The sequence below is a fragment of the Nerophis lumbriciformis genome, linkage group LG33, assembly GCF_033978685.3.
Source record: "Nerophis lumbriciformis linkage group LG33, RoL_Nlum_v2.1, whole genome shotgun sequence".
Classification (NCBI taxonomy): Eukaryota; Metazoa; Chordata; class Actinopteri; order Syngnathiformes; family Syngnathidae; genus Nerophis; species Nerophis lumbriciformis.
The window spans coordinates 19,213,002-19,235,207 of record NC_084580.2 but is presented as its reverse complement, the minus strand read 5'-3'; the positions used below and the strand labels follow the sequence as shown (position 1 = coordinate 19,235,207).

Below are 22,206 nucleotides of genomic sequence, written 5' to 3'. Positions count from 1 at the left end.
TCAATTACAAAACCGCGTCAAGATTTTTTGACCGATTAAAAAAACTCCATCAACAACCCAAATCATATCATCTAGGACCATTGTGATGTTATCTATATTTTGAAACATTCTGTTTTCCCCAAGTCCCCAAATTTCCAGGTTTTCGTGGACATTTTTCCCATTGAAAATGAACGAGCTGATTTTCATACTGGCACAATTCCCACATTTCTCACCCGATTCGAACCGTTCCACTTACAACACATTCCGCTTATCCTGGACATTCTAACTACCAATTTCCAAATTCAAACGAATTCCAGGAATTAAAGGCCTATTCCCATCTTTTTTATTTCGGCTTCTCTTCCTATATTCTTCAACCCATTCTAACCATTCTAACATTCCACTTAGTTGGGACATCAAATGTACCTTTATTTTTTCGTATAAATTCCTGGTTTTACCGAAATTGTAGGAATTTCGAAATACTAATTCTCAATTACAAAACCGCGTCAAGATTTTTAGACCGATTAAAAAAACTCCAACAACAACCCAATTCATATCATCTAGGACAATTGTTATGTTATCTATATTTTGAAAAATTCTCTGTTTTCCCCAAATTTCTAGGAAATTCCCATTTAAATAAATGGACATTTTCAAAGTTCTACAACTCCCATATTTCTCACCCAATACAAACCGTTCTACCATCCACACACTCCTCTCTTCCTGCAAATTCAAGCCTACATGTTTTCCGGTTCTGAATTCTACCAATGTTCCAGATTACCAGGAATTTCCGGTTTTCGTGGACATTTTTCCCATTGAAAATGAACGGGCCGATTTTCATACTGGCACAATTCCCACATTTCTCACCCGATTCAAACCGTTCCACTTTCAACACATCCTTTCAACACATACTATTTTCCAAGTTCAAAAAAATTCCAGGAATTAAAGGCCTATTTTCACCTTTCTTTATTTCGGCTTGTCTTCCTATATTTTTCAACCCATTCCAACCAATCTACCATCAAAACATTCCACTTAGTTGGGACGTCAAACATACCTTTCTTGTTTCGTATAAATTCCTGGTTTTACCAAAATTTTGGGAATTACGAAATACTAATTCTCAATTACAAGGTGTTACTACGTCAAGATTTTTCGACTGATTAAAAAAACTCCGACACCAACCCAATTCATATCATCTAGGACCATTGTGATGTTATCTATATTTTGAAAAATTCTGTTTTCCCTAAGTCCCCAAATTTCCAGGTTTTCGTGGACATTTTTCCCCATTGAAAATGAACGAGCCGATTTTCATACTAGCACAATTCCCACATTTCTCACCCGATTCGAACCGTTCCACTTTCAACACATTCCGCTTATCCTTGACATTCTAACTACCAATTTCCAAGTTCAAACGAATTCCAGGAATTAAAGGCCTATTCCCACCTTTTTTATTTCGGCTTCTCTTTGTATATTCTTCAACCCATTCCAACCATTCTAACATCAAAACATTCCACTTAGTTGGGACACCAAATGTACCTGATGTTCCTGGTTTTACCGAAATTCTAGGAATTCCGAAATACGAATTCTCAGTTGCAAAGTATTACTAGGTCAAGATTTTTCGACCGATTAAAAAAACTCCAACAACAACCCAATTCATATCATCTAGGACAATTGTTATGTTATCTATATTTTGAAAAATTCTCTGTTTTCCCCAAATCCTCAAATTTCTAGGAAATTCCCATGGACATTTTCAAAGTTCTACAACTCCCATATTTCTCACCCAATACAAACCGTTCTACCATCCACACACTCCTCTCTTCCTGCAAATTCAAGCCTACATGTTTTCCGGTTCTGAATTCTACCAATGTTCCAGATTACCAGGAATTTCCGGTTTTCGTGGACATTTTTCCCATTGAAAATGAACGGGCCAATTTTCATACTGGCACAATTCCCACATTTCTCACCCGATTCAAACCGTTCCACTTTCAACACATCCTTTCAACACATACTATTTTCCAAGTTCAAAAAAATTCCAGGAATTAAAGGCCTCTTTTTTCACCTTTCTTTATTTCGGCTTGTCTTCCTATATTTTTCAACCCATTCCAACCAATCTACCATCAAAACATTCCACTTAGTTGGGACGTCAAACATACCTTTTTTGTTTCGTATAAATTCCTGGTTTTACCAAAATTTTGGGAATTACGAAATACTAATTCTCAGTTACAAGGTGTTACTACGTCAAGATTTTTCGACTGATTAAAAAAACTCCGACACCAACCCAATTCATATCATCTAGGACAATAGTGATTGTGAAAATTCTCTGTTTTCCCCAAATCCCCCAAATTTCTAGGAAATTCCCATTTAAATAAAATGGACATTTTCAAAGTTCTACAACTCCCATATTTCTCACCCAATACAAACCGTTCTACCATCCACACACTCCTCTCTTCCTGCAAATTCAAGCCTACATGTTTTCCGGTTCTGAATTCTACCAATGTTCCAGATTACCAGGAATTTCCGGTTTTCGTGGACATTTTTCCCATTGAAAATGAACGGGCCGATTTTCATACTGGCACAATTCCCACATTTCTCACCCGATTCAAACCGTTCCACTTTCAACACATCCTTTCAACACATACTATTTTCCAAGTTCAAAAAAATTCCAGGAATTAAAGGCCTATTTTCACCTTTCTTTATTTCGGCTTGTCTTCCTATATTTTTCAACCCATTCCAACCAATCTACCATCAAAACATTCCACTTAGTTGGGACGTCAAACATACCTTTTTTGTTTCGTATAAATTCCTGGTTTCACCAAAATTCTGGGAATTCCGAAATACTAATTCTTAGTGTTACTACGTCAAGATTTTTTGACTGATTAAAAAAACTCCAACACCAACCCAATTCATATCATCTAGGACAATAGTGATTGTGAAAATTCTGTTTTCCCCAAATCCTCAAATTTCTAGGAAATTCCCATTTAAATAAATGGACATTTTCAAAGTTCTACAACTCCCATATTTCTCACCCAATACAAACCGTTCTACCATCCACACACCCCTCTCTTCCTGCAAATTCAAGCCCACATGTTTTCCGGTTCTGAATTCTACAAATATTCCAGATTACCAGGAATTTCAGGTTTTCTTGGACATTTTTCCCATTGAAAATGAACGGGCCGATTTTCATACTGGCACAATTCCCACATTTCTCACCCGATTCAAACCGTTCCACTTTCAACACATACTATTTTCCAAGTTCAAAAAAATTCCAGGAATTAAAGGCCTATTTTCACCTTTCTTTATTTCGGCTTGTCTTCCTATATTTTTCAACCCATTCCAACCAATCTACCATCAAAACATTCCACTTAGTTGGGACGTCAAACATACCTTTTGTGTTTCGTATAAATTCCTGGTTTCACCAAAATTCTGGGAATTCCGAAATACTAATTCTTAGTGTTACTACGTCAAGATTTTTCGACTGATTAAAAAAACTCCAACACCAACCCAATTCATATCATCTAGGACAGGGGTCGGCAACCCAAAATGTTGAAAGAGCCATATTGGACCAAAAATACAAAAACAAATCTGTCTGGAGCCGCAAAAAATTAAAAGCCATATTACATACAAATAGTGTGTCATGAGATATAAATTGAATTAAGAGGACTTAAAAGTGTAGCAAGTGTGTACCACTCCCCCCCCACACCCCCCCATAGCGGGGCGAGAGAGGAAGTTGGCCACGGCCATCTGCGCACCAGGCCTGTGGACCACCCGGAAGTTGTAGGGCTGTAATGCCAGATACCACCGGGTGATCCGCGCGTTGGCGTCCTTCATGCGGTGGAGCCACTGGAGCGGTTTGTGGTCCGAGCAGAGACTGAAGGCACGCCCCAACAGGTAGTAGCGGAGGGCCCCGACCGCCCACCGGATGGCAAGGCACTCCCTCTCCACCGTGCTGTACCTTGCCTCCCGGTCCGAGAGTTTACGGCTGATGTACAGCACGGGGCGGTCGACGTCCCCCACCCGCTGGGACAGCACCGCCCCCAGCCCCCGCCGGCCCGACGCGTCCGCCTGCATTCAGAAAGGGATGTCAAAGTTAGGCATGTGCAGCACCGGCTCCTCGCAGAGTGCTGTTTTTACCTTCTCAAACCCCCGCTGGCACTGCTCCGTCCACTGGACCAGTTCTGGAGCACCCTTTCGGGTGAGGTCAGTCAGTGGGCCGGTTAAGTCCGCGAACCGGGGAATGAACCGCCGGTAATAGCCCGCCAGTCCCAAAAACTGCCTCACCTCTTTTTTTGTCTTGGGGGGTGGACAGGCCGCGATTGCCGCTGTTTTGTCTACCTGGGGCCGCACCTGTCCCCCTCCCAAGTGGTACCCCAGATACTGTACCTCCCTCCGGCCAACTGCGCACTTCGCCGGGTTGGCGGTGAGCCCCGCCCGCCTCAGGGACTCGAGCACCGCCCCCACCCGCCGCATGTGTTCTTCCCAGCTGCCACTCTGGATGATGACATCATCCAGGTAGGCAGCCGCGTATGCAGCGTGGGGGCGCAGCACGCGGTCCATGAGACGCTGGAACGTGGCGGGCGCACCGAACAAGCCAAACGGAAGTGTTACAAATTGGTACAAACCTTCCGGAGTGGAGAAAGCCGTTTTTCTCGGGACTCTGGTGACAAGGGAATCTGCCAGTAGCCCTTGGTCAAATCCAGCGTCGTGAAAAAACGAGCAGTGCCCAGCCGATCTAGGAGCTCGTCGACCCGAGGCATTGGGTACGCGTCAAAACGTGATATTTCATTCACCCTGCGGTAATCCACACAGAACCGCACAGTCCCGTCCCTCTTCCCAACCAGAACAACGGGACTGCACCACGCGCTGTGGGATTCTTCTATTACACCCAACTCAAGCATGGTTTTTACCGTATTTTCCGCACTATAAGGCGCACCTAAAAACCACAAATTTTCTCAAAAGCTGACAGTGCGCCTTATAACCCGGTGCGCTTTATATATGGATTAATATTAAGATTCATTTTCATAAAGTTTCGGTCTCGCAACTACGGTAAACAGCCGCCATCTTTTTTCCCCGTAGAAGAGGAAGTGCTTCTTCTTCTACGCAAGCAACCGCCAAGGTAAGCACCCGCCCCCATAGAACAGGAAGCGCTTCTTCTTCTACTGTAAGCAACCACCCGCCCGCGTAGAAGAAGAAGAAGCGTGCGGATATTACGTTTCATTTCCTTTGTGTGTTTACATCTGTAAAGACCACAAAATGGCTCCTACTAAGCGACAGGGATCCGGTTCATGAAAAGACGCAATCTCTCCATCCGCACACGGACTACTATTTCACAGCAACTGCCTAAAGACTTTCAAGAAAAGCTGGCTACTTTCCGTGCATGTTGTAAAAACAAGATAGCTGAAAAAAAGATCCGGCCAGAGAACATTATCAACATGGACGAGGTTCCACTGACTTTTGATATTCCTGTGAACCGCACTGTGGATACAACGGGAGCACGTACGGTGAATATTTGCACCACAGGGAATGAGAAGTCATCCTTCACTGTGGTTCTAGCTTGCCATGCTAATGGCCAGAAACTTCCACCCATGGTGATATTCAAAAGGAAGACCTTGCCAAAAGAGACCTTTCCAGCCGGCGTCATCATAAAAGCTAACTCGAAGGGATGGATGAAGAAAAGATGAGCGAGTGGTTAAGGTAAGTTTACGCGAAGAGGCCGGGTGGCTTTTTTCACGCAGCTCCGTCCATGTTGATATACGACTCCGTGCGCGCCCACATCACGCTGGTTTTAATATATTATTAAAGTTTGACTGACCTATCTGACTGTTTTTTTGACATTCCTTTAGCGCAGTTAGATGCGGCTTATAACACGGGGCGTCTTATAGGTGGACAAAGTTTTGAAATATGCCGTTCATTGAAGGCGCGGCTTATAACCCAGGGCGGCTTATGGTGCGGAAAATACGGTAATTCCTCCCGAACCACTTTGCGCTTGTGTTCGGGAAGCCGATATGGCCGAGACCGCACCGTAACCCCCGGGCTGGTCTCAATATGATGTCGGATGAGATTCGTGCGACCGGGCCGCGAGGAGAACACATCAGAGTAGCGCCTGCTGTAACTCAGCAACCTCCGCTCTCTGCGCCAATGTGAGCTGGTCATCACAGGTCAGCCGAGGGGCCGGGCCAGAGCGCGGGATCTCCGGCCCCAACTCCTCCTCCTCCCTCACTACTGTCACCATGGAAACAGGCTCCGCCTCCTTCCACGCCTTCAGCAGGTTCAGATGGTAAATCTGAGTGTCTCCGCGTCGGTCCGAGCGCCGAACCTCATAATCGACATCACCCACTTGCCGTGCGACCTCAAAGGGTCCCTGCCACTTTGCAAGTAATTTGGAGTTTGAGGTTGGAAGCAATACAAGTACTTTTTCTCCCGGTGCGAATTTGCGTAGTTGGGTCCCCCTGTTATACGTGCGCCGCTGACGCTCTTGGGCACGGAGCAAATTCTCACGTGACAAGTGCCTCACCTTGTGGAGTTTTGCTCGCATGTCCATGACATACTGAATTTAATTTTTGCTGGAGCTTGGACCCTCCTCCCAGCTTTCCTCATACCTGCCAACTTTTGAAATCAGAAAAACCTAGTAGCCAGGGTCCAGGGGCCGCAGGCCCCGGTAGGTCCAGGACAAAGTCCTGGTGGGGGGTTCAGGTTCGCCCCCCGACGCAAAATGATTATTAGCATTCAGACAGGTTAAAATGTTGCTAAAACCATCACTTTTCTATCAGTCACAGTAACTTTTCAAAACAAAAATATTACAGCAAAAATCATATGGGTTGATTGACATGTTTATTCTGTAAGCTAACTTCAATAGTTTGAAATTATTTTGACAGTTAATGCCAGTTATCCTGTCAACCTTTCACAAGACTTCAATTTGTTAATTGAAAGTATAAACAGTATAAACACTTTTTACAGTAAACAAATGGTAAAACAGTACTAAACTATTCCATTAAAAAAAAAAATTGGTGTCATTATTAACTTTCTGTCCAAGCTTGGATTCTGTTCCAAGACACTGAATAATGTTTGATGTTTTGGTTCGACCACATCCATATTTTTTGGCGATTTTCGAGTCGGGAAACATTTTCCGAAATAACTGTCCCATGTGATCAAGTTAAAGTTAAAGTTAAAGTACCAATGATTGTCACACACACACTAGGTGTGGCAAGATTATTCTCTGCATTTGACCCATCACCCTTGATCACCCCCTGGGAGGTGAGGGGAGCAGTGGGCAGCAGCGGTGGCTGCGCCCGGGAATCATTTTGGTGATTTAACCCCCAATTCCAACCCTTGATGCTGAGTGCCAAGCAGGGAGGTAATGGGTCCCATTTTTTATAGTCTTTGGTATGACTCGGCCGGGATTTGAACTCCCAACCTACCGATCTCAGGACGGACACTCTAACCACTAGGCCACTGAGTCGATCAGCCAGTGCGATTGGAAGTCCATGCTCAATTATTGCCTCCGTAAATAAAACTTCGGCATTTATCACATCCAAAGAATCTGTTTGGGCGACGAAAAACGTTGAAAGTTTTCCACTTGTATCGCTAGCAACGGCATTAGACTTGTGTTTTTTTGTCCCAACGTGGTCTTTTACATCGCTAATTCCTCCGTGTCCGATCGAAAAATCTTGTCTGCACAAGGTGCAATTCGCGTAGTTTTCACCCTTTTTGGAACGGATAATTATTCCCGGATAGGCTTTTGAATATTCTTCACGGAATGACTGCGGTTTTCTTTTCGGTTTAAGACTCGTTTGCGATTTTTCTCCGGCTGATTCCATGATCGTTCGCTAGTTTGGAAACAATGGGCAACAGGTGCCTCGTGCTTGGCAGCGGTGCTATAAATAGCCTCGCGCATGGCATTCGGAATGGCTCGATAGGAAGTGACGGGAAGCAGTGTCGATTGTCATTGTTGTTACGCGAGTTCGTGAATAAAACTTTTAAAAAAAAATTTTTTTTTTAATTAATGAAAAACCGTATTTTTTATCACTGCAACCGTAACCCGGAATAGGTTGATGAAAACCGTACTAATTACGGGAAAACCGGAGTAGTTGGCAGGTATGTTTCCTTAATAACGTCCAGCACTCCGCGAGGCCTTCGGCCGTACAATAACTCAAACGGTGCAAAACCAACTGAGGCCTGGGGTACCTCGCGCATCGCAAACATTAGGGGGTCCAACCATTTATCCCAATTCTGTTTGTCCTCGTGCATAAATTTACGGATCATGGTTTTCAGCGTTTTATTTAATCTCTCCACCAGCCCATCTGTTTGCGGATGATATACGCTGGTGCGGATCGCTTTAATTCCCAATAACCCGTAAAGTTCCTTTATCGTGCGCGACATAAAGGACGTGCCTTGGTCAGTCAGAATCTCTTTCGGGATTCCAACTCGGGAGATGACCTGAAACAGCGCTTGCGCAACACTCTTTGCAGAGATAGAGCGCAAGGGCACTGTTTCGGGATAGCGCGTTGCGTAATCCACCAGGACTAACACAAAGCGGTATCCCCGTGTGCTCGGGTGAAATGGTCCGATGAGGTCCATCCCAATTCTCTCGAACGGGACCTCCATGAGCGGTAATGGGCGCAAGGGCGCCTTTGGGGTGGCCGCTGGGTTCACCAGCTGGCAGTCTGGGCAGGCAGCGCACCAACGGCGCACGTCTGCCCGGAGGCCTGGCCAATAGAATCGGACCATGACCCGATTAAGTGTTTTATCATACCCTAAATGGCCAGACATGGGATTAAAATGCGCCGCCTGGAAAACCATTTCCCGGTGGCGTTTTGGCACCAACAACTGGCTGTGTTCCTCCCCGGTTTGAGTGTCACGGCCCACTCGGTACAATCTATCCCGAATAATTGAAAAATGGGGGAATACCCGCGCTTTCCCCGGGCGCACCAGCTGACCGTCAATATAATCCACCTGGTCCCAGGCCTCGCGCAAGGTTTCATCACGGGACTGCTCGAGGGGAAAATCCTCAGTAGGATGCCACCGGGGGGCCGGGGGGGCCTCCCGCGAAGCCCCCCCCGGTTCCCGCTCGGCAGTACCGGATGAAGCCGCGTCGCTGCTGAGAACTGCGCGGATACTCCCCTCGCCTACTGTCCGTGAACGCACCCCCACACATTGCGTCACCAACTGGTTAAATCCCGGCCAATCCGTCCCTAGAATTACGGGGTGCGTAAGTTGCGCGCTTACGGCAACCTTGACTTTATGCTTTTGATCTTTATGTAAAATTTCCACTGGCACAATAGGGTACTCGTGCACATCACCATGAATACACCTAATTTTCACCCGTATTGCATGCCTCAATACCCCGGGTCGAACCAGATTTTGGTGGATCATGGACTGTTTACAGCCCGAATCCACCATCGCCCGGTATGTACTCCCTTGTACCCTTATCGGGACGCAGTACGTCTCCCCCAGATCGGGGGCGGGTGCTGGAGGCCCGACAACCCGCATCACCTGCCCCACCTCCATCATGGAGCACTCCCGGCGCACGTGACCGGGCCGTCCGCACCTCCAGCTCACCGGCCCTGGTGTTTGAGGCGCCATCTGCGAGGGAAGCCCCCTCTCCGCAACGCCGGTACCCTGAAATGCACCAACAGAGGAGATATTATAGCCCTGTGTCCTCCCCCCTTGCTGTGTATATGTGGGTGCGTGTGGGTGCGATTTTTTGTTGGCTGCCCGCGTGGGGGACCTGCTCGTTGGCTCCGGGTGGCTCGGCCGTGCGTGGTCGCTGCTCCTGGGACGTCTCCTCCACCCCCCCCCATAGCGGGGCGAGTCGTCGGCGGGGTGCTGGGGTGGGCCTTTCGGCTGTCTTTGGGGTCAGAATCAGAATCAGAATCAGCTTTATTGTCATTACGCAAGGTAACGAGATTGAGGCCATTCCATACAGTGCGATGTGTGCATGCTAGAAAAACAATGTGCAAATATATAAAAATATAAAAAATGTAGAAGTGCAATGAATATGGTGTGAAATGAATATATACATGAAAAAAACAAAAAACAAAAACAGGGTGGTTGGTGGAATGGGTTATTGCACCGGGGCAGTCCGTTCAGGATGGTTATGGCCCTGGGGAAGAAGCTGTTCTTTAGCCTGTTTGTTTTGGTTTTAATGCACCTGTAGCACTTCCCAGAGGGCAGCAGGTGGAACAGGTCAGAGCCAGGGTGGGTGCTGTCCTTGATGATGGCACTGGCTCTGTTGAGGCAGCGGGAGGTGTAGATGTCCGTCAGAGAGGGGAGAGGGCGGCCGATGATCTTCTGAGCCGTCTTGACCACTCTTTGCAGCCTCTCCCTGTCTGCTGCAGTGCAGCTGCCGTACCATACCGTAATACAGTAGGTCAGCAGGCTCTCGATGGACGAGCGGTAGGTCAGCAGCAGGTCAGGCTTCAGGTTGTACTTCCCGAGGACTCTAAGGAAGTGTAGCCGCTGCTGAGCCTTCTTGATGATTGATGTGGTGTTGACTGTCCAGGAGAAGTCATTAGAGATGTGGACTCCAAGGTACCTGAAGGTGTGGACCCTCTCTACACGCTCGCCGTTGATGTAGAGGGGGGCAGGGTCCGTGCTGCTCCTCCTGAAGTCGACGATGATCTCTCTGGTCTTGCTGGTGTTGAGAGCGAGGTTGTTCTCCGAAGACCAGGCCGTCAGCTTCAGGACCTCTTCTCTGTAGGCAGCCTCGTCACCCCTGGAGATGAGCCCGACCACTGTGGTATCGTCGGCAAACTTGACGGTAAGGTTGTCACTGTGGGCCGGACTGCAGTCATGGGTGTAAAGGCAGTAGAGGAGGGGGCTCAGCACACAGCCCTGTGGGGAGCCGATGCTCAGCGTGCGGGAGGATGAGAGGTGCGGGCCAAGTCTCACATTCTGGGGTCGGTCCGTTAGGAAGTCCCTTATCCAGGCGTTTGTGAGAGGGGGGAGGCCAAGAGTGTCCAGTTTATTGCAGAGTCTGTCCGGGATTATTGTATTGAAGGCAGAGCTATAGTCCACAGAGAGCATCCGGACGTAGCTCTGCTGCTGCTCCAGGTGGTTCAGAGCAGAGTGGAGAGCAACAGCGATGGCGTCCTCTGTGGACCTGTTCGCCCGGTATGCGAACTGGTGGGGGTCGAAGTCTGGAGGGATATGGTCCTTGATGTGCTGGAGAACAAGTCGCTCGAAGCACTTCATGATTACCGGAGTGAGGGCCACTGGTCGGTAATCATTCAGGCTGGTGATGGGAGACTTCTTCGGCACCGGGATTATTATAGATGACTTCGCTCCCGCTGGACCGCCAGGTGCTCCTCCGCCAGTTTCACCGCTGTTTTTACATCTGGGGAGCTGTGGTACCGCACCCATGCTGAGGTCCTGGCCGGGAGGGCATCAATAAATTGTTCTAGGATGATGGACTCCAACATCTTTGGGTCCAGCCCATTGGGCTGGAGCCACCGGGTCCCTCATCCGGTATGCCAACACGAAGGGCCGGTCCTCTGACCCCAACTTCATGGCCCGGAACTTTCGGCGGTGGTCTTCGGGGCTGCTGCCGACCCGGTCCAGGATGGCGTGGCGTAGATCGGCGTACTGCATGCGGGCGGTCGCCGGGAGACTCAGCGCCGCCCGCTGCGCCTCCCCCACCGGGAGCGGCAGCAGCTTCGCGCCCCATTCCTCCTCCGGCCACTTGCACGACGTCGCCTTGGCCTCGAAGACGTCCAGGAATGCCTGGGGGTCCTCCCCCTCCACCATGCGCTTCATGGAGGCCATCCCTCCCGCTGCCTCTGCTCTGTTCATCAGCACTCGCAGCACTTGGGTCTGCTGTCTGCTCGCCGCTGACACCTCGGCCAGAACTTGGCCCAGCGCCTCCAAAGGGGTTGGTGCCGACATCCTCTTCCTGGTCCGCTTTCCTGTTGGGCGCCAATGTAGCAAGGCTTAGGTTCGGGTTCGTCTGGGACCACAGGAACTGGCACAACTATCCGATGCAGCGTTTACAATTATTTTATTTTCTTTCTCCCAAAGTCTCTTTCCGCTTTTCAGCGTCTCTCTCGTGGTGTCGCTCTCGTGGTCTCAAGCCCACACCACCCCCTCATGGTCTCCGACGCTGCTAATAAAAGGAACAGGTGATTACCGTAAATAACTCGTTCCAGCTGAGATATCCACTCACCTGTCTGCCGCTTCATGGCCGGCCCCTGCACACAGCCCGCCCGCAGGGAACGCGTGAACCACGCCCCTCTCCACAAAAAGAAACTAAATGACCTCAAATATAGCTACAAATGAGGCATAATGATGCAATATGTACAGAGATGCCCCCTCCCTCCCTACCTTCAAAGCCACCCTAAAAACTCACCTCTTCACATTAGCCTTTCCAAACTGACCCTGCCCTAGGTGTCTCTTATTTATTTATTTATTTTTATTTTTTATTTTTTTCTAATAAAGTTGTTTTTATCGTCCCCCCCCCACACACACATGTAAAGCGACTTTGGGTATTTAGAAAAGCGCTATATAAATCCCAGGTATTATTATTATTATATAGCTAGCCTAAATAGCGTGTTAGCATCGATTAGCTTGCAGTCATGCAGTGACCAAATATGTCTGATTAGCACTCCACACAAGTCAATAACATCAACAAAACTCACCTTTCATGCACAACGTTAAAAGTTTGGTGGACAAAATGAGACAGAAAAAGAAGTGGCATAAAACACGTCCTAGAAAGTCGGAGAAAGTTATACATGTAAACAAACTACGGTGAGTTCAAGGACCGCCAAAATTAGTAGGACAAAACGGCGCTCGCCAAACACTCGAAACAGTGAAGCATGTTTAATATAAACAGTGTGCTTTGTAACAATTAGGGAGGCTTGTGTCATGTTTGTCCTCCTACAGAAACCATATTAAAACAAAAAATAGATTTTTTTTCCCCCTCATCTTTTTCCATTTTTCATACATTTTTTAAAAAGCTCCAGAGAGCCACTAGGGCGGCGCTAAATCTAGAGCCGCGGGTTGCCGACCCCTGATCTAGGACAATAGTGATTGTGAAAGTTCTCTGTTTTCCCCAAATCTCCAACAAATTCCCATTTAAATAAATGGACATTTTCAAAGTTCTACAACTCCCATATTTCTCACCCAATACAAACCGTTCTATCATCCACACACTCCTCTCTTCCTGCAAATTCAAGCCTACATGATTTCCGGTTCTGAAAATTTCCAGATTAACTGGAATTACCAGGAATGTTGCTCTATTGAAAATGAATGAGCAATATACAAACCAAATCTACACATCCCATATTTCTCATCCATATCGAACCGTACCAACACTTTACTCATCCTCGCCATTCAAGCATTTCAGTTCCACTCACACGTATCGGCGGCTCGCGCACATACGGCATTCACACGCAATTCCTACTGGAATTGCCTATTCTAGTTAAGTGGTATGTTCTTATAAGCAGCCTTTCATACATTTCACTTCATAAATGTCAAGTGCATTTGGATGTTAATTTGATCAGATGTACTTTGCCTTTTTAAAAGGATAAGCGTCAGATGAAATGAGATTACCTTATACTGACTCAGAGGGTATTTCTCCAGTAAGTATTCGTCACAGCCACACACTTTGAGGATGTACTTTCCTTGATACTCCTGCACACACATCTTCAACTGCTCCTGGGAGAGCAACATGCTGCGCGTCTTCTTACGGATGGCCTCGGCGATCACCTGCTCTGGCACATAATCGTGGTTGATCTTCAGAGTATACTTCTGCTTGTCATTGCTGGGCGATACAATGACCCATATGACCACAATTATTTGACCTAAAGGAAACAAAATACAAGGCAAACAGAAAAAGTAAAAAAAAAAACATGAAAGAAAAGATATGGAGGTGATTTTTTTTGGAACAAAACACAAAATGTCTTACCAGGGTTTCCCTTTAAAGGGGAACATTATCACCAGACCTATGTAAGCGTCAATATATACCTTGATGTTGCAGAAAAAAGACCATACATTTTTTTAACCGATTTCCGAACTCTAAATGGGTGAATTTTGGCGAATTAAACGCCTTTCTAATATTCGCTCTCGGAGCGGTGACGTCACATCGGGAAGCAATCCGCCATTTTCTCAAACACCGAGTCAAATCAGCTCTGTTATTTTCCGTTTTTTCGACTGTTTTCCGTACCTTGGAGACATCATGCCTCGTCGGTGTGTTGTCGGAGGGTGTAACAACACGAACAGGGACGGATTCAAGTTGCACCAGTGGCCCAAAGATGCGAAAGTGGCAAGAAATTGGACGTTTGTTCCGCACACTTTACCGACGAAAGCTATGCTACGACAGAGATGGCAAGAATGTGTGGATATCCTGCGACACTCAAAGCAGATGCATTTCCAACGATAAAGTCAAAGAAATCTTCCGCCAGACCCCCATTGAATCTGCCGGAGTGTGTGAGCAATTCAGGGACAAAGAACCTCGGTAGCACGGCAAGCAATGGCGGCAGTTTGTTCCCGCAGACGAGCGAGCTAAACCCCCTATCGACCCTAGCTTCCCTGGCCTGCTGACATCAACTCCAAAACTGGACAGATCAGCTCTCAGGAAAAGAGCGCGGATGAGGGTATGTCTACAGAATATATTAATTGATGACAATTGGGCTGTCTGCACTCTCAAAGTGCATGTTGTTGCCAAATGTATTTCATATGCTGTAAACCTAGTTCATAGTTGTTAGTTTCCTTTAATGCCAAACAAACACATACCAATCGTTGGTTAGAAGGCGATCGCCGAATTCGTCCTCGCTTTCTCCCGTGTCGCTGGCTGTCGTGTCGTTTTCGTCGGTTTCGCTTGCATACGGTTCAAACCGATATGGCTCAATAGCTTCAGTTTCTTCTTCAATTTCGTTTTCGCTACCTGCCTCCACACTACAACCATCCGTTTCAATACATGCGTAATCTGTTGAATCGCTTAAGCCGCTGAAATCCGAGTCTGAAACCGAGCTAATGTCGCTATAGCTTGCTGTTCTTTCCGCCATGTTTGTTTGTGTTGGCTTCACTATGTGACGTCACAGGAAAATGGATGGTAACGATGGTTAAAATCAGGCACTTTGAAGCTTTTTTTAGGGATATTGCGTGATGGGTAAAATTTTGAAAAAAACGATATAATAAGCCACTGGGAACTGATTTTTAATGGTTTTAACCATTCTGAAATTGTGATAATGTTCCCCTTTAATGTGTTTGATTGTGGCGGTGCGCCATGACAACATATTAGCTGCCACACCTTAAAAATGTGTTGATGTTTTTTTAGGTAAAAACTAAATAAAGTAAAATAAGGTCTGGCGCTATTTTTATCTTTTATTGCAATAGCTAAATTTGGCCACCTGCTTTGACTCACATATGAACTTGAAGTGCCATCTCATTCCTAACCCATAGGGTTCAATATGATGTCGGTCCACCTTTTGCAGCTATTACAGCTTCAACTCTTCTGGGAAGGCTGTACACAAGGTTGCGGAGTGTGTTTATAGGAATTTTCCACCATTCTACCAAAAGCGCATTGGTGAGGACACACACAGATGTTGGTCGAGAAGGCCTGGCTCTCAGTCTCCGTTCTAATTCATCCCAAAGGTGTTGTATGGGGTTCAGGTCAGGACTCTGTGCAGGCCAGTCAAGTTCATCCACTCCATGTCTTTATGGACCTTGCTTTGTGCACTGGTGCAAAGTCATGTTGGAAGAGGAAGGGGCCCGCTCCAAACTGTTCCCACAGTTGGGAGCATGGAATTGTCCAAAATGTTTTGGTATCCTGGAGCATTCAAAGTTCCTTTCACTGGAACTAAGGGGCCAAGCCCAAATCCTGAAAAACAACCCAACACCATAATTCCTCCTCCACCAAATTTCACACTCGGCACAATGCAGTCCGAAATGTACCGTTCTCCTGGCAACCTCCAAACCCAGACTCAACCAGATGGAAGAGCGTGATTCATCACTCCAGAAAAGGCGTCTCCACTGCTCTAGAGTGCAGTGGCGACATGCTTTACACCACTGCATCCGACGCTTTGCATTGGACTTGGTGATGTATGGCTTAGATCAGGGGTCGGCAACCCGCGGCTCCGGAGCCGCATGCGGCTCTTTGATCACTCTGATGCGGCTCAGCAACTTACTTGCTGAACCCCCCAATTTTCCCGTGAGACTTCTGGTATTCAGTGCCTCTCGCAGAAAGCTCCCGGGATTAATATTCACTGATTTTCACCCTTACGGCTATAATAAGGGTGTGCCATAATGGTACAACATTTGGCGCCCTCTACAATCTGTATTAATAGAGTGCCAGTCCAACACATGTTATACAATACACATCTTTTGCCTGCAAACGTACGTGACAGCAAGGCATACTTGGTCAACAGTCAGACAGGTTACACTGACGGTGGTCATATAAAACAACTTTAACACTCTTACTAATAATGCGCCACACTTTGAACCAAAACCAAACAAGAATGACAAACACATTTCGGGAGAACATCTGCACCTTAACACAACATAAACACAACAGAACAAACACCCAGAATCCCATGCAGCCCTGACTCTTCCGGGCTACATTATACACTCCTGCTACCACCAAACCCCGCCCCCACCCCAACCCTGCTCCCTCACACATCAACCCGGAAGAGTTAGAGCTGCATGGGATTCTGGGTATTTGTCCTGTTGTGTTTTTGTTGTGTTACGGTGCAGATGTTCTCCCGAAATTTGTTTGTCATTCTTGTTTGGTGTGGGTTCACAGTGTGGCGCATTATTAGTCCATCCATCCATCTTCTTCCGCTTATCCGAGGTCGGGTCGCGGGGGCAGCAGCTTAAGCAGGGAAGCCCAGACTTCCCTCTCCCCAGCCACTTCGTCCAGCTCCTCCCGGGGGATCCCGAGGCGTTCCCAGGCCAGCCGGGAGAGATAGTCTTCCCAGCGTGTCCTGGGTCTTCCCCGTGGCCTCCTACCGGTCGGACGTGCCCGAAACACCTTCCTAGGGAGGCGTTCGGGTGGCATTCTGACCAGATGCCCGAACCACCTCATCTGGCTCCTCTTGATGTGGAGGAGCAGCGGCTTTACTTTGAGCTCCCCCCGAATGACAGAGCTTCTCACCCTATCTCTAAGGGAGAGCCCCGCCACTCGGCGGAGGAAACTCATTTCGGCCGCTTGTACCCGTGATCTTGTCCTTTCGGTCATGACCCAAAGCTCATGACCATAGGTGAGGATGGGAACGTAGATCGACCGGTAAATCGAGAGCTTTGCCTTCCGGCTCAGCTCCTTCTTCACCACAACGGATCGATACAGCGTCCGCATTACTGAAGATGCCGCACCGATCCGCCTGTCGATCTCACGATCCACTCTTCCCCCACTCGTGAACAAGACTCCGAGGTACTTGAACTCCTCCACTTGAGGCAAGATCTCCTCCCCAACCCGGAGATGGCACTCCACCCTTTTCCGGGAGTAAGAGTGTTAAAGTTTTTTTTTTTATATACAGCCACCGTCAGTGTGAGCTGTGTGGTTGTTGACCAAGTATGCCTTGCTGTTGCCTACGCGAGTAAAGCGAAAGCCCCATACAACGTGTGGCTGATCAGACACGCTGACTGCAGTGGTTGCTATATGCTGTACTATCACGGCACGCATGACGCTGACAAGCGCCATTCAAATAAAACTTGCGTGCCGCACCAGCATTCAAATTCCTCATAAAGGTGTGGGCAGCGTGTCTGAGACCCCTGGTTATAAATAGCACAAAGTAAAAAAACCAACTTCGTATGCAGTGTTATTTCATTTAAAATTTCAAAAATTTTTTGCGGCTCCCATTGTTTTCTATAATTTCTGAAACTGGTCAAAATGGCTCTTTGACTGGTAAAGGTTGCCGACCCCTGGCTTAGATGCAGCTGCCCGGCCATGGAAACCCATTCCATGAAGCACTCTGCGTACTGTATGTGGGCTAATTGGAAGGTCACATGAAGTTTGGAGCTCTGCAGCAACTGACTGTGCAGAAAGTCTTTGCACTATGCGCTTCAGCATCCGCTGACCCCTCTCTGACAGTTTACGTGGCCTACCACTTCATGGCCGCTGTTGTTCCCAAACTCTTCCATTTTCTTATAATAAAGCCGACAGTTGACTTTGGAATATTTAGGATCGAGGAAATTTCACGACTGGATTTGATGCACAGGTGGCATCCTATGACAGTTCCACGCTGGAAATCACTGAGCTCCTGAGAGCGGCCCATTCTTTCACAAATGTTTGTAGAAACAGTCTCCATGCCTAAGTGCTTGATTTTTTAGGACATCTGATTCTCATCATTTGGATGGGTGGCCAAATACTTTTGGCAATATAGTACACACACACCCACACACACACACATATTTATTATTTGCGCAGTATTGACTAGTGATGCATCGCATATTTGGCCGTAATAAAGGACAGACTTTAAAGTACCAGTAGAGTGGAAAAACAAGTTGCATCTATATTGAAGCCATTATCATATATATCAAATGTATGATATAGAATCAATCTCGCTGAGATTCCCACTTTACTTTGGGGGAAATTATGATCCATAAATTTAAATTTTTGATCCTGAATATAAGGAGGATGAGCTACAAGATTTAGAAGCTATGTTACTAAGCAACAAATACAAACGACAAACAAAATAAAACAATTGCTTACTGTACAATGTATGCTCTCACTGTGACGATGACTGATAGGATGTCTATATGTTCCCGTTTAGATGAAAAATAACTTTTAATCCACACGACGAAGGGTTAAAAAAAAAGATGCTGCGGAGTCTGACACTGTCTTCTGTTCTATCTCCGGGTATAAACTGAATGTCACAGATGAAAAACTTCTACAAACCCCGTTTCCATATGAGTTGGGAAATTGTGTTAGATGTAAATATAAACGGAAAACAATGATTTGCGAATCCTTTTCAACCCATATTCAGTTGAATACACTACAAAGACAACATATTTGATGTTCAAACTCATAACCTTTATTTTTTTTTTGCAAATAATAATTAACTTAGAATTTCATGGCTGCAACACGTGCCAAAGTAGTTGGGAAAGGGAATGTTCACCATTGTGTTACATGGCCTTTCCTTTTAACAACACTCAGTAAACGTTTGGGAACTGAGGAGACATTTTTTAAGCTTCTCAGGTGGAATTCTTTCCCATTCTTGCTTGATGTACAGCTTAAGTTGTTCAACAGTCCGGGGGTCTCCGTTGTGCTATTTTAGGCTTCATAATGCACCACACATTTTCAATGGGAGACAGGTCTGGACTACAGGCAGGCCAGTCTAGTACCCGCACTCTTTTACTATGAAGCCACGTTGATGTAACACGTGGCTTGGCATTGTCTTGCTGAAATAAGCAGGGGCGTCCATGGTAACGTTGCTTGGATGGCAACATATGTTGCTCCAAAACCCGTATGTACCTTTCAGCATTAATGGCGCCTTCACAGATGTGTAAGTTACCCATGCCTTGGGCACTAATACACCCCCATACCATCACATATGCTGGCTTTTCAACTTTGCGCCTATAACAATCCGGATGGTTCTTTTCCTCTTTGGTCCGGAGGACACGACGTCCACAGTTTCCAAAAACAATTTGAAATGTGGACTCGTCAGACCACAGAGCATTTTTCCACTTTGTATCAGTCCATCTTAGATGAGCTCAGGCCCAGCGAAGCCGACGGTGTTTCTGGGTGTTGTTGATAAACGGTTTTCGCCTTGCATAGGAGAGTTTTAACTTGCACTTACAGATGTAGCGACCAACTGTAGTTACTGACAGTGGGTTTCTGAAGTGTTCCTGAGCCCATGTGGTGATATCCTTTACACACTGATGTCGCTTGTTGATGCAGTACAGCCTGAGGGATCGAAGGTCACGGGCTTAGCTGCTTACGTGCAGTGATTTCTCCAGATTCTCTGAACCCTTTGATGATATTACAGACCATAGATGGTGAAATCCCTAAATTCCTTGCAATAGCTGGTTGAGAAAGGTTTTTCTTAAACTGTTCAACAATTTGCTCACGCATTTGTTGACAAAGTGGTGACCCTCGCCCCATCCTTGTTTGTGAATGACTGAGCATTTCATGGAATCTACTTTTATACCCAATCATGGCACCCACCTGTTCCTAATTTGCCTGTTCACCTGTGGGATGTTCTAAATAAGTGTTTGATGAGCATTCCTCAACTTTATCAGTATTTATTGCCACCTTTCCCAACTTCTTTGTCACGTGTTGCTGGCATCAAATTCTAAAGTTAATGATTTTTGCAAAAAAAAAATATTTTAATAAGTTTGAACATCAAATATGTTGTCTTTGTAGCATATTCAACTGAATATGGGTTGAAAATGATTTGCAAATCATTGTATTCCGTTTATATTTACATCTAACACAATTTCCCAACTCATATGGAAACGGGGTTTGTAGATTCATGGTTTAATCCTCCTAATATCCAGATGAAAGACATGCAATATGTGATATATTATATATATTATGATATATAAATATTTCAATGGTGGTCCGTGCAGTCAAACTAGACATTTTAGCAGGGTAATGCCAACAATCTGTCCCGACTCCCGACTAAAATATTGCTGCGTAACTTTACAAATATATTTGGCTAATCGACATCAGTAAAATGTGGAATAATTACTTAGTAAACCAAGAAACATAAACAAGAGAAACCTGCAGCGTAGGACTCGTCGATTGCCATTTGAAGCTCCTTGGAGTAGGATTCGGATTCGTATCTGGCAACCTCAGTCATGGAGAGTGGGAGGGGACGACAGAATTTTGACCGTGATCGCAGTACCATTTCTGGCCACATTACTACATATGGTGTGCAGTCAGTCTCGCTGCAGCTCTTGCTTTCCATCGCGGACATGGATCGATAAAAGTACCGTATTTTTCGGACTATAAGTCGCAGTTTTTTTCATAGTTTGGCCGGGCTCCAGTGCGACTTATATATGTTTTTTTTCCTTTTTTATTATGCATTTTCGGCAGGTGCGACTTATACTCCGGTGCGACTTATACTCCGAAAAATACGGCAAATAGTCTCTAAACACGAGCACAGTCTACAATATCACCAGAAATAAATGATAAATGTGTTGCCAGTCATCTTAGATAAAAGAGAGTGACTAAATGGATTGGAGAAATCTCCAGAAAAAATAAATCTAAGCTAAGTACATTGTAAAATAAGCAGACGCAATTGAAAAATACAGCAAAACGATATTGTGTAGAAAAATATATGTTAATACTGTTACTAATAATTACAGATTTGTTTTAAATATACAGTACAGGCCAAAAGTTTGGACACACCTCATTCAATGTGTTTTCTTTATTTTCATGACTATTTACATTGTAGATTGTCACTGAAGGCATCAAAACTATGAATGAACACATGTGGAGTTATGTACTTAACAAAAAAAGGTGAAATAACTGAAAACATGTTTTATATTCTATCCATCCATCCATTTTCTACCGCTTATTCCCTTCGGGGTCGCGGGGGGCGCTGGAGCCTATCTCAGCTACAATCAGGCGGAAGGCGGGGTACACCCTGGACAAGTCGCCACCTCATCGCAGGGCCAACACAGATAGACAGACAACATTCACACTCACATCCACACACTAGGGCCAATTTAGTGTTGCCAATCAACTTATCCCCAGGTGCATGTCTTTGCAGGTGGGAGGAAGCCGGAGTACCCGGAGGGAACCCACGCAGTCACGGGGAGAACATGCAAACTCCACACAGAAAGATCCCGAGCACCCTTTGCTCTGATTACTGCTCTGCACACTCTTGGCATTCTCTCGATGAACTTCAAGAGGTAGTCACCTGAAATGGTTTTCACTTCCCAGCAGAGGTGTGGACTCGAGTCACATGACTTGGACTCGAGTCATGAATTTGATGACTTTAGACTCGACTTGACAAAATGTAAAGAGACTTGCAACTCGACTTAGACTTTAACATCAATGACTTGTGACTTCACTTGGACTTGAGCCTTTTGACTTGACAAGACTTGCCACTTTCCCCAAAACCCAAAGATTAAAAAGTTATTCAGGAGCGCTCCGTATCTTTCATTTTGTACGTGTGTGTCTGTCAGCGTGTGGGCTCTCAGTACAACAGCCAATCAAATTACATCTATGTTGTTTTCATCCCACAGCATTCATCCAATCAAATTGCAGGAAAACCAACGAAGAAGAGCTGTCAAACAACGCGCCAGTGAGAAAATATTATGCCAAAGTTGGTTTTGTTCGGGTATAAAAAACTACGA

At 46.0% G+C, this 22,206-nt stretch overlaps 1 protein-coding gene across 1 annotated transcript in view; it reads right to left on the bottom strand.

The window, feature by feature from the left end:
- LOC133575896 (phosphatidylinositol 4,5-bisphosphate 3-kinase catalytic subunit alpha isoform) overlaps nucleotides 1-22,206 on the bottom strand; it is a 119,091-nt gene that overhangs the window by 64,590 nt on the left and 32,295 nt on the right. The window contains exon 4 of the mRNA XM_061928802.1: nucleotides 13,513-13,763. Coding sequence (XP_061784786.1) covers nucleotides 13,513-13,763 — 251 coding nt within the window. The remainder of the gene's footprint in view (nucleotides 1-13,512; nucleotides 13,764-22,206) is intronic.